This window comes from Augochlora pura, chromosome 2, assembly GCF_028453695.1.
Source record: "Augochlora pura isolate Apur16 chromosome 2, APUR_v2.2.1, whole genome shotgun sequence".
NCBI classification, from domain to species: domain Eukaryota; kingdom Metazoa; phylum Arthropoda; class Insecta; order Hymenoptera; family Halictidae; genus Augochlora; species Augochlora pura.
Window position 1 is genome coordinate 16,702,175 of NC_135773.1, and position 13,549 is coordinate 16,715,723.

At 48.2% G+C, this 13,549-nt stretch overlaps 1 protein-coding gene across 1 annotated transcript in view; it reads right to left on the bottom strand.

Moving 5' to 3' along the window:
• Window positions 1–474: 474 nt before the first annotated feature.
• Window positions 475–13,549, bottom strand: part of LOC144478262 (uncharacterized) — a 431,063-nt gene continuing 417,988 nt past the window's right edge. The window contains exon 5 of the mRNA XM_078196029.1: window positions 475–6,928. Coding sequence (XP_078052155.1) covers window positions 3,149–6,928 — 3,780 coding nt within the window. The 3' untranslated portion in view covers window positions 475–3,148. The remainder of the gene's footprint in view (window positions 6,929–13,549) is intronic.

Here is a 13,549-nt window from a genome sequence, read left to right on the forward strand (position 1 = left end):
CTCTTGACGAATTTTCTGACAACATATATTCACTGTATGTATATGCATAGACCTTATTCACTTTAAAGTCCGCAACAGAAGAGGGTATAAAGTTATAATGAAATTCTCGTTAAAATTATTCAAGATTATTAAAAAGGAATGCATTAAGCGAAAGTACAGTGAGAAGCAAATGTATCACCGAATCGAAAAAAAAAATATTTCAGTTAGTAAACGACATGCATTTGAATTAAAATATTAATTGTTTCCTCTATCACTGTGTCTCGATGAGTAAATAAATAAGTTTCTACATAGTTATACAATTGAACCTATTTGGGTCATAAGTTGTAGACCAAATCTCCCGTTTTCCGAATATGTAATGCGAATGGGTTCAAATAGGAAGTTGAGAGAATACAGTGCTGTGGTGATCGGGTGAGAATGATGGATCAACTCGAAAGTAGAGCGGCGTATTGATTTCGATAGGTATTTATTTTCATAGTGATGAATGTTCTTTATAATCGATCTATAATATCATACATCATAGCATTCAGTTTATACATAATTACATTTGTAAATCTGGTTTCGCCCTTAGGAGTGTAATTAGTAGTGGGTTCGTCGTGTGTCGCGAGAGCTGCCGTCGCGCCGATATGCGGGGGCGATAAAATGTGGCCGACCGGTAGAGATCGCGTAGAAAAAAACTCTCCGTTCCCCCCCGTTGCCTCTGTCGATGTGATCCCCGGTTCGCGAGATAAAACAACAACAACAACTCCTGGCCATACAAAAGAAATCGACGCGCATGCTACGAAAAATAAGGTATACAATGTATGTACAACCGAAGAGAAGAGCCGGCCCGACCGACGATCGATCGAGCCACGAAAACGCTTTACGGAGAATCGATCGCGATCGGCCGACAAACCGAGTCCGCGAGTATTCAACATGATCGCCCGACTCTACGAGAAAGGAAGTCTCCGCGGCAGTGCCCGCTACTGGCCGCTGATACAGTGTGTGTCGTGTAGGATCCCTAGGAAACAATAAATAAAATCTATCTATTCTCATTTATCTAGCGCGAGACGACGTCCGTCACTTTGATTTTTTCCGTGGTCGATCGGTGTCATTTCACGTCCTCGGCTCTTCTACTATGATCTAATCCAACGATCCATTTTGTCGCGACCAACGCCGTTCCGTCGATCGGTACGGTCTAGCCGGACGCCATTAAGCCGCAACCTAGTTTCGCGGAAATTCTAGGCTGCTTGTGCAAATATAAGTCGTTTGGAATCAATATTCCGATTCAATTCAATTTTCTCAAACGAAGAACAAATGTTTCTATCGACTGCGACTGTTTCGTTTCGAAAAGAGGACCTTTTCGTTTGATCGTTTCAACGAACACGTTCCTTTTAAACGAATTCTGTTCATTTTAGGTTTCAATTTTAAGACGACGATGAAACTTTATCGATGGAATACTATCGTTCTCCGGAAACAAAATGGCGTCCGCTGGGCGACGGTCGCGGCAAATCCCCCAGCCTCTATAACCAGGGCAATCCGATAGCTGCCATTCGAGTCTCGATTCCTCCCTCCGATCCACCGATCCGCGCAGAGACCGGTTCTTCCCGTTTCTTTACAAAACTATCGTTGTCCCGAGAAGTTTGCACGCCGCGCTTTTCAGTTCGCGTTCGTGGCCGCGTCGATAGCTTAATTGATTAATTATCGCGATACATCGAAAGGTACTATGTTTATATATACAGCGGTAGCAATTGGATTACTGATTAAATAGTGGCATATTTACTAAACGTTACGTTATCACAACGATGATAAAATCAGCCGGAAGACCGGAATCGTCCGTGTTTCGATCTTCCCGATCCTGTGCTGCACTCGGCCGGCCGCCGTCGTCGGCCGTTCGCCCTCCGTCTTTTAGTTACCAAACAGACAGAGGCGGGGGTGGAACCAGTGCTTTCTCGGTCGACCAGTTCTCTTTCTTTTGCTCTGCTTCGTGACACGCGGACTGGCCACGGGGCAACCACCCGTGCGACGACCACCTGCACCATGAGACGTCACCCTATCCGTCGTAAATATCCCCGCGAAATTGCTCGTCCATTGATAAATCGCGGATCTTTATGCAAACTCCAGTCGATCGAAATTGGAATCGGGGAACGTTTTGATCCATTGGAAAATTGCTCGTGGCAAGAGTGTAATTCGAATTCGACGAGTGAAATAAATGCATCGATGAAATAAGTGCATAAAGATCCGTACTCTATGGCTGGAAGATCTGTGAGATTTCGTTCACCGGTGGTAGAACGATGGGTAGCTGAACAGTAGAACAGGCTTGCCTTTGGTCAGACTTGGGGTAACGAAGCTCCATTTGTTTGTTACACTGTGAAATGTCAACGCGATGAAACCAAACTGAGTTTATGCAAAATTGTAGACTCAGTCGGGTCTCTTTCCGACGGTACTTCGTGTTTATTAATTATTCAAGGAACATCGTAGGAATTCAGGACGCAGCTAAGGACGAGGGAAAAAGAATTTTTTCGACTCCAGCGACGTGGCTGAAGACTTCCGAATTGACTAGATTGGAGCACCTTGAGTTTCAAGAAATAAGGAATCAAACGGAGAGAAACTGATGAGTAGACTGTAGATTAAATCATTGGAAATTGATTTAAATTAATTTTGTCGTTTGAGAAAATCCTAGCAAAATTCAGTAATGAATTTAGCCATTGCTTCTATTAAAATAAAGAGACATTGCGTAAACCTTGACACTCGCGGTGTCTTCTACAAGGAATCTCAGATTTCTACAATCTACGGACAAGAAACCGAAAAGCCCAGAGACAAGAAAAAACTCGAAACCATAAAAATTGAAGCAGGTAATTCAGCAAAATTCTCGAGGAACAGAGATCGATGCTAGAAAAACTTTGGATCAACAAACACCGTTGACAAGATCAGCCACCGATCGCTCAAACCTCCCCACCTAAAAGTCTCGGAGAATGCAGGATGGTCGATGCGCGGTCCCGTCCGATATTGCACGTAAAAGTCGAACCACAGGCCCAGCTCGGGGCCAGAAACGCGGAGCCTCACCCTCGCTGAGCCTCCCTAATCGAGATCAATGGCGATCGGTCGAATCGTCAGAATTTTGGCATCACAGTAGGGGGTAGTAATACTCGCGTCCGCAGAACGAGATCGGTCACGAGCCACTGGTCGACAGCACCGACAGGTCCCTGTGAGCCTGGGGATCCCTGGAGTGGGCATCCCTGACAGCTCTGGACCCGAAGACCCGCTCGCACCCGGGAATGGTGCACCTGGCTTCCTCTTTTCTGTCCTCGGGGCCGGGCGAAGACATCGGAGAGCTAGTGACGGGATACCTGGTCGCCTGCTCCTGGGACATCCTGGTCAGATGGTTGAGGTGCTGCTGAGTCAGGCCGTTAAGGCCGGCCAGGTGCGACGCGAACGATGACAGTCCCGAGAAGGTGGCTCCCAGGTGCGGCGGGAGCAGGAGGGGATGCGGCGGTGGTATTCTGGCGGCCAGGTCGGGCAGTCCAGGAGTGAGCGGGTAGGCGCCGAGCGGCCCGATGCCGGCATCGGCGTACAGTCTCGCGAGGAACTCGTTGCGCAGCAGAGGGTTCATCTGCGAGTCCTCGACTCGCGGCGACAGGCTGGGTGGCAGGCTGGAGGACAACGGCGGGCTGGACGATGTGGACAGCAGCTTCCGGTGGAGGTTCAGGTTGGCCGAGTGCCTGTCCCTCGACCTCTTTGACGGGAACGCAGCGTTACACCCGTCCACGCTGCACCGGTGCATCAGTTTCAAGTGCACGTTCTGATAGTGGGTCTTGACGCCGAAGTGATTCTGGAACACCTTGCCGCAGGCAGTGCATCGCCTCGGGTTCTCCCTGTCGAGTGGCACCTCCTGGGTGCTGACGAACCCGCCGTTCTCGTAGCGCGCGTACGTGATCAGGCTATTGTCCATATCCATGGCCGCTGTGGAGGGTGAGGCGCTGGATGAGCGAAAGCCACGTGAGCAGTTGTCCATGGTGGTCTCCTGGTGCGTCGTGAGGCTGACGGGGCTGGTAGAATCGCGGCCAGACCTCGAACCCGGCCGCTGCGTCCCGTGGCTCAGCATCGCGCGACCCTGCGACAAGGACTCGAGTTGACGCAAAGTGGTGGTCGAGGGGTCGTGGTGGGAGAGGTCGTCGGCTGTCGTCGGACGGCTGTCGACCGAGCTCGGGGCACGGGAGGGATCATCGGGACGCTCACCTTCTTGATTCCGCAGCGCGTCGTTCACCTCCTCATCATCATCATCCTCATCGACCTCCTCCAACGGATCATCCTCGTCGTCGTCTACATCTTCTTCTTCCGGCCTCTCATTCTCCTTCGACTTTTCCTCCTCTTTCTTCGCCGACGACTGCTCCACTTTCGACTCCTCGCTCTTCAGCCTGTCGCCAGGTTCCGATGGCTCTTTTTTCGTCGGAGCCGATTCCTCCTCCTGCTGATGCTGATGCTGATGTTGCGGCTGCGATTGCGAATGCGACTGCGACTGCGACTGCGACTGCGATTGCGAATGCGACTGCGAATGAGACTGCGAATGCGACTGCGAATGCGAATGCGACTGCGGTTGCGGCTGCGATGTCTTTGGTTCCGGGCTGGCCTGCCTCTTCGGCGACTTCGCCCTCGAGCTCAGATCCCGCGGGTCTTCCTGAGGTAAATGCCACAGCGCCGAGTTCCGTCTACCTTCCCCCGAGGACCTATTGCTAGCCTCCGGTGACCGTGAGCTGGACTCGTGGTCGTTAAAGTTCTTCGGCGAGTTCGGCGAGGTCTTCCGCTCCTCCGCCTCCAGCCGGGACATCGACATATCCTCCGGCTCGCTCTGGAAGTCATTCATCGACGTGATGCTCGCGCTGTCCGACATGCAACGCCTTTTCACCCTCTCCTCGTCGTTCGACGAGTCACCGTCCGTCGAAGAGGAATGCAGCTCCGTAAGAACAGCGCAGCGAGTCGGGTGCTGAGACTTCCTCTTCCGGACGCCCCTACTGTGCAACGAGGTCAGGTTCAGCGATAGCTGGCTCATCGAGAAGCTCTGTTGGTCGACGGTACCCATGGAGTCGTTGTCCTCGTTGCTGTCCGGGTTGCTCACGAGATCCTCGTCCGCTGCTTCGCCCAAGTACACCTTCCTTTTCGTCAGACTGAGATCAGCCGGTTGCTCGTCCTCCTCTTCGCCGGGGCGTAGGGGTAACCTGGAGGGCAGGTTGCTGGCGTCATCCTCCGCGACGACCACTATGCCGCCGTCGTCGTCGTCCTCGTCGTCCTCGCCCTCCGCCACGGCCGTGGAGGCTTGAGTGGAAGGCGACACCGTGTCTGCCGCGCTGCCGCTAGAAAAGGACTCTCTGGTGGCAATGGTGGTACTTGGTGTCTCTGCGGCCGTGGTCATAGCCATGGAAGAGGTGGTAAGCGCAGTCGTTGATGACAGGCCCACGTTCGCGTTGATCCGCTGTTGCAGCGCCTCGTCGTACGGGATCGCCTGGTCCAGGTGCTTGAAGTCCAGCCCGCACAACGACGCCGGCGATCTGAGATCCGGTGGCGGGGTCAGCAGCGGGAAGGATCTAAAGGGCAGGTGCTTGAATCCCGTGGCAGGCACCGGCAATCCTGGAGGCAGGACCAGAGCGTGCGCCATCGAAGATCGACCATCGTGCGGCGAAATCTTCCGCCGCATGTGCGGCGAGTGCAACTTGGGGTTCGGGTTCGCGCTGTGTCTGTTGCGCGACCTCCTAGAGCTGAACATCATGTTGCAGCCGGTCACAGTGCACTTGTGCATCTCCCGCAGATGCACCGCACTGTAGTGAATCTTGAGGGCGCCCTTGTCGCAGAAGGTCTTCAGACAGGTGATACACTGGACCCGCTTTTTGCCGGTGGTTGGGTTAATGAACGTGGTGCCCAGATTCGGCGGGATGTTCGTCGACGCGCCCCATTGGCTACCCGGCCGTTTACCCGGGGAGTGGGGTTTCCTACCGGGGATTCCAGGAGGCCTGCCCAGTGGGGCTGCTTGCAGAGGTAGTGGAGGATGGTGTCGTTGCTCGCCGGAGTGTTTCGAAGAGTCGCGCCTGCTGAGGTTCAACGCGCTGTCCCAGTTCTCGTCGTCCTCCTCGTCCTCTTCGGAGCCGAACTCGCTGCTCTTCTCGCCGCCGCTGTGCACGTCCGAGGGCACCGTGATGCCGGTCACGCATCCGGAGGACTTGCCCATCGGTGGAGGAGGAAAGTGGGCCGGGAAGTTGGGAGGTAGCGCGCCAGAGGACACCGCGACGGACAGGGGATGGCCGAAGTTGAGGGCGGAAGCGGACACGGGAGCCACCGGGGGCATGTGAGGCCTCTGCAGCTGGTTGCTGCTCGCGTGATGCGGCGGACTGTGCGGACTGTGCGTGTTCCTCAACGACTTTCGACTCTGCATCAGCTGATCCGCCGGTGGAGGTGGTGGAAGCGGCGGGAACGCCGGCAGCCCGAGCGTTCCCAGCTTCCTGAAGTCGAACGGCTGCATGCTCTGCAGTCTGTTCAACGGCGACACCGTCAGGTGAGACTCGAGGCTTCTAGGTGGCGAGTTCGCGCTACTCGTCACTCCGGGGTTCCCGCTCGACGAAGAGGAGTAGTGGTGCTTCTGAGGCGTCGGCGACATCGAAGGGTGTGACACTGACGGCGGAGGCGGCGGCGGAGGCAACGGAGGTGGTAACCGCGAGCCCGGTGGTGGGAGGCCGCAATGGAGCAGGTGCAACGGAGGTGGTAGGTGTGCTAGTGGCATCGTCGGCGGCGAAGGTCGTCTGCTTGGTGACATAGCATCCGTACCCGGCGTCCCGGCGGCCAGCAGCAACTGCTGCACGAAAGGACGCGTCTCGGCGAACCTGAGGAACTGCTGCAGCACCAGCGGCTCCTCTTCAGGCGAACAGATGCTCCATCGGTCCAGCACCGTGCCGTTCTGCGAGTCCTGAAGACAGAAAACATAGGATCGTTAGTCTCCCGGCCGATACTTCTTGAGAGTTTCAACTTAGAAATGCATCTAGCGTTTACAGATATCACCGGCCCACGTTCGACAATCATCGGTATCTAGTAAGAAATCTTTCGTAGACTGTCGACATTTATCTTTCACAGATTTATGCTGCCTAGCGCTATTATTAGATGAAGACGCAACCAGTAAATGTAGGAAACGTCGTTTTGTTCTGCATAAAATATTAAGGAGAATCAAAGTTCATGGAGGATATTGGAGAATATTCAATATATTAATGGACGCAAAGAAAAGTTCTTCCATACAACAATATACATACACATTAGATGATACCGATGTCGCGATCATACGCTTTCTCTCTCCCTATTTCTTTCTTTCTTTCTCTCTCCCGCCCCACCTCTCTCCCTCTCTCTCTTGTACACACACCCAACCGAAAAATACATAACATGTTCGTCTGACGGATTATTTGAAAATTCCTCGGAACCTCAGATTCGTTAGGGTTGATTCAGCAATTTCAAGTTGTGTTGTCTCGCACTGCCTCGTTGCAATCGTTTTCACACAATTAGCTATCGATAACGATCGCGTCAAACGGATAGATCGGACGTCACGGAACAAGACAACGAATTAATGAGTAGTAGAACAAAAGTCGTAGGAGTAGATGCGAGAAAAAGCTGAGGCACAGGAAAAACATTGTGTGCCATGGCCGCTCGTCGCCGAAGCGTTACATACATTAACTCTGACTGCTTTAATGAATTTCTTCCTGGTTGCTCGATGGCAATAAAATTCCCATTTCCTATCGAATGGTTGATCGGAAGTAACAAAGAAGCAGCGAAACGATCTCTAACATCTCTATCACAATCCTGTCTAGAAAATAAACATGTATTATGTGTGTGATCTGTATCTTTTTTCTACTTAACAGTGCATAAACTGTACAAGTGAATTGGAACATGTCAGAAACGTGCTGTCAAATATTTCAAACGCGTTTAATAAACGAACAGCCAGATTGTAAGATAATGTACGGTGCAGACGAGACAAAAACGAACTTTCAAGAGAAAATTACTGCTTAGACGGAAGCGACAGGATTCGTACAACAATCGAACAGAGTCGATTGTTATTTCGATTTCTTAGCACAGTACCAGCAGCCTTCGGCCTCGCGTAATCGTCCCATGATAACTCCATATCCGGATAAAAACACTTCCGCCGTTTCGCGACCGTAGAAGGCCGTTTACGTAATGTCGTTTTACTTTGTGCGAGGGGAAACGATTAATACGAACGGATCAATGAATAATCAAAACTAATTTATTCGCTTTAGTGGCGAGCAATTAGTTCCACTTCAGTTACCGCGACGGACGCGGGCTTCTAGCTCGATGATGAGCGAATGGCGAAATAATTAACTGTAAACAGTCAGTTTTTACCGCCATTAGTCACTGAGGAATGGGAAAACGGGGAGCAAACAGAAATCCGCTTCTTCTTATACTGCCCGATAAGCGACTCTGGCGAAACACTTTCGTTGTTAGCACGGTCTTCGATGTTGTAACGCCGCTACTTCTCGCTTATTAATCGATCTTCGACTTCGGCAATTCATTCTGAACAGTCGAGACAGAGGGCGGACCTCAACTCTCGTACGGTGCTTGCTACTTGTTGATCTAGTGCGAACAGAATTTATATCGCATTCTTCAGGAACGAAACAACATGAAAATTTGTTCTGCAGTTTGATTTGGCAGCCAGTTCCAATGCATGCCGGCACTTGCTAGGCAATCAATTTCGAAGTCGATCAATTTACACAGCCATTAAACGTCTCCGCAATTATCCCTCAATCACGCAGAAATCTGAAACTGTCTCCCGCAAATTAAATGTCTCCAATAAACGAATGTGCTCGTTGATTGGCTCCGCAGATGTGTATCGCGGCGATAAATTCGCGATAAGTTTATCGGGTGATCTATCAGGTTGCCAGGCATCGATACGACGCCGCCGCCGATTTCGCTGCAGGGAACTGGTCTGCAAAAGTGTGACGGCAATGAGCCGAGCTAAGGCCGTTGCTGCGGTTCAACCGGGTTTCTCTTTCGCGTTCTTGATTTCGTTACACCTGTTCTTTGTGCGACCGTCGCCTCGCGCGAGCCACCGAAAGTCAAGAGCAGACTTCTTTGGCGTTGCTGGTCGGTGCCGGGCCGTGGTCATATTTTCGCGACGACCGACAACGCCGATTCGTTCCCGGCGATCGGACTTTCTAATTGCTATAATAATCGGCGAACGGAAGTTTCGTAACCGTATTTATCCGCGGCGATCTTCGCTGATTGAAAATCGTTATACGAGTAATTAACGACTCGAGCGGATCGGTTCAATATACTGCACCGGACTTTACGAGGCCACTCGGCACGATCGTCTGCGAAAACGTGGCGTGAAATCTTTAATCGAATTGTCAGGAATCGGAGACACAGAGATGGTCTCTCGATTGTTTTACAGATCGTTGCAGCTTGATCGGGTATTTATGCACATTTTCGCGATGAGAGAAAGATAACACTTACGTGCATGGGTTTGAAAGAGTAATCTATGCGTACAATTGTTAAAAAGATAAGTGAAATTAATTATAATGTTACTATAAATTTGCTTCGCTCTAAATTATTTAAATTATCTGTAACACTTCTTGTTCATTTATGACACTTGCACCACTATTATTGTAGCCTGATCATATATTTGAAAATTCTACTATGATTTAAAAGATTATGACAACCAATCGATGGCGTCACTTAAGATGGAAGAGAGTTCAAACAATTAAAAGACATCGACATTGTACTTTCAACTCGTTCAAAGTGTTAACCTCTTGCCGTATCATTTCTTTCTCAGTTATGATGACTAGGTTTTTTGATTATAATAAATTTGTTACATTTCCTTGAATATTTTAATAAAGATAGTAACATTCATACTTATTTTTTAATTGTTACTAGAAATTGCGGTTACGAGCTAGTTCATTAAACAAAATTTCTTACAAACAATGCAGCCAACTTCTATTCCAAATGAAAATGAAACAAGGGAACGTCGACTTTTAACAAAGTGCAAATATGCAAGAATCATCACGGAATAGGTCTAAACAATAGCCAAACTTTCAACACTCATGCTCAGTCCAAGAATTTGAAAATTATTATACAATGATATAAGAAAACCGATAAATAAAATCATAAAACGACCGTTGTCCCGAGCGTGAAAGATTTTCGCAGACGGTCTGCAAAATCATCGGCTAAATTTGCAGCCGAGTTTCCGGTATTTTCTGCTGGTTTTCGCGCTCGACTGCAAATTAGCACGTATCGCCGAGGGTGGGCTGTGCTCGGCACCCCGCAGAGTCTCCGTTCCGCAGGCGACAAAGAGTAAAATGGCGGTTGTCTCGTGTTACAGAGTCGCGCGCGCGTGTTTTCGGGTGGCTGCGGTCAGCTCCCGTGTGCGAAAAATAACGCGACGCTTTCGGCGCTCGATCGGATTTGGAGTGGCGTCGGTGGCGAGTTGACGCCGTGCCGAGCTGAGCCGAAACGGCGGCTGTATGTCGTTCGCGGACGCGTGTGCGTGCTTGAAGAAATATACACGGGACGCGGGCGAAAAGCGTCGCGGCGCTGGGCGTCCTGCGTTACGTCGAGCCCGCCGGTATGCGTAAATATACAAGCCCGCGAGAGACAAGCTTACGGCCGGTCTATATACGCCGGCCACCTCGATTTTAGAAGGAACAACCCGCGACTTGGAGCCGAGACGTCACGTACGAGCGGAAACCCTCGGAAACTGGACCACGATCGGCCTATCGATCGCCGAGAGCTTCTGGCCTGGTCCGTGAGCCGAATCCGAGCGAAGAACCTTCGACATTTTTAATACTTCTTGTTATTTAATTAACGAAATACCGTTTTTAATCCTTTGTTGTATCACACCAAATTTAGCTCATGGTAGAAAGTTTATTTTTTCAAATTTATTTATTCATTATAAGTAGTCTGCGAATTTTATGCATTTATAACAAACGTGAGAAGAAACGTTCAAATTACCAAGTCCTAAACTAATATATATTGGATTTATTTAAATTGTATTTAAATTTAAATTATAAAAATTTTTAGGAAAAACATCTTTATGGTATCAGGAATTATAAAAGAAGAAATCAGAAACCTGTCATTCGGACTGTGAAAGAGTTGAAAAAAATATCAATGCACTAATGTCAACCAATTAAAGCTGTGGAAGAAAGGCTAAAATGTTTATCCGATTCCATTCTCTTGCAATTAATGTAAGAAACTTTTATTGTGCACAACGATCCGCAGTGTAATTACAAGGACAAAAAAGCCCATTAGTACACAATATAGGGAGACATCTGTTCAGTTGCAGTAGAAAATATAGTTTACAGGAAAACAAAACAAATTTAATGGAACCACAAAAGACGTACGAGACGAAATGGATATTAATACACAATGTTTAGTCTTGAGGGAAGAAATTTCAGAACCAAGAACTTTCAGCAGTTTGGGCCAACTATTAAAACAGAGCCGGAGGTACAACTTGGAAATGTAAAAAAGAAAATCACAGTTAAACCACATGTTTACGCAAGTACAATGATTGTAGCGAGACAACAGTGGGCAAAGTTTCTCGAAACTCCAAAACGAAACTGGACAGTTCCAGGACACGAGGGCGCTGACCCATCATGAAAGCAAGTGTCGGGGGACTTAACACGGTGCCGTCAAGTGTCCCCTTAAAACATTGTTAATCAATTGAGAGAACAAGAGAGCGGGAGAGAGCAACAAAAACTCTCTAATTCCACGACCAAACTGCAGACGAGCCCAGAAAGTTTCTTTGCCAGCGAGAGAAAAGCGACGACGTTTCACCAAAAAATTTCTTTTCGCCGACTTTTTATTATTATTACTTATATATTAGTGGGTGCGAGTCCTTGGTACGAATGGGAAATGTTAAGATGTAATTAATCATGTTGGTAATGGTTACGATGATAACAGTAAGACTAAAATGAAATCACGATGACGCAAGATACATAACAAGGAAATATTGAAAACGTGCAAATAAAATTGAAAACTCAAACAAATCTTTTAAATTGTTCACGTTGGTGAGGATACGATGAAAGAAGTTAAATCGGTCAGAGTGTCGATAATTTCGTCTAAACGCTTCTATATTTTTACTGGAATTTTTCGGAATATTTATTGAAATCTTTTGTTATTCTTAGTGGAATTTTTTGGAATCTTATACTTGAATTATTTAACGAAAACGAGTCGTGAACTGTTGGATCTCTAGGTGCCGTCTGAAACTGTTAATTGAAATTGAACGCCGCTGGCTGGCAACGTCGAGAAATTATTTCGCAAAACAGAAAGGAGAAAGAGGAGAGGAGCAGCTATTGAAAAATGGCGACCGTCCGGCGATTTGCAGTCAGGCCCGCTAAATATAATACTGTTCGACGAACGCTAGCGCAGTGACGCATTCCGGATCCGTCGATCGTCTCCCGTGTCCCGAGCTATTATTCAACGAACGGCGAAAGCCGACGTTCTAATTGCGACACGGGGCCGATCGTCGCGGACGTATGATAATGAATTACCGAACGAACGAACGAACGGACGAACGAACGAAACGAAACGAAACGAAACGAACGACCGAGGATTACAGTTACCGAGTGGCCGCGGGTTATCCCGCTGAAAATTATGATAATGGTCGCGCAACACGTAGCGTGACACTCCTCCGGGCCTGTAATTTCATGGTTTTTATGTTTGCCGTGCGAACCGATGGTCGGCCCGACTGTTATATCACTTTCTCCGGTCAACGTAATCTTCGGCCGACTTCAATGTCCGATAACTCAACCCTCTTCCGGAGCATGAGCGACGCCCGAGGCCGGCGTGCCGCTCTTCCTGATTTTTCAATCATTTTCGGGCTTCCGTGTCTTGTTTCGTTGTAGAAATGATCGCTTTTGGTAACGTAAGACGGATGCAACGTGCACGTTTTAATTTTGTTAACCAGCTTGTGGATGTTGCGGTACTTCACTGAAGATGAAAAAGTATCGCGTTCCGCGCGTGTCTTTGCGTCGCATACAATTTTCCTTGGAAAAACAGATCGAGTGAAAGGATACCATACTGTGTAAAAATTAGCACTGGAGATTCACGGAGCATTGAAGAAAACTACTTTATATCAGTTCGTAAAAGTAACAATAAGACATTTATTCCGATTTTTATAAAATCTATTTATAAATATATTGACATTTAATTAAAAAAGAAAAAAAAAATACTTCACAAATGTATCTTTGCAATCTGGATAATTGTAAATGATTAATATTGACAAATTACATTAAATGTAAAGTCATATTCAGTAATAATTATGTTCAGTATTTGGTAATAATATTCGTTAACGTATGTATCAATATCAATCAATGGAACCTATAACGAATGGATGCTACAACGAGCGGGGTACCAAAACGAATCAGTTCGTTACGGGACACCCCAGTGTATTCTCAAGGAAGAGGTGCCAAGCACACAATGGAACAGCAGCAAATGGTTTGACAATAGTCAACCGCTGTCGGAATTACAACAGGGTTCGACGCACCGCGAGAAATATTTCAGTTAGTCGGGGTTTTACGATTCGAAAGGATTGCTT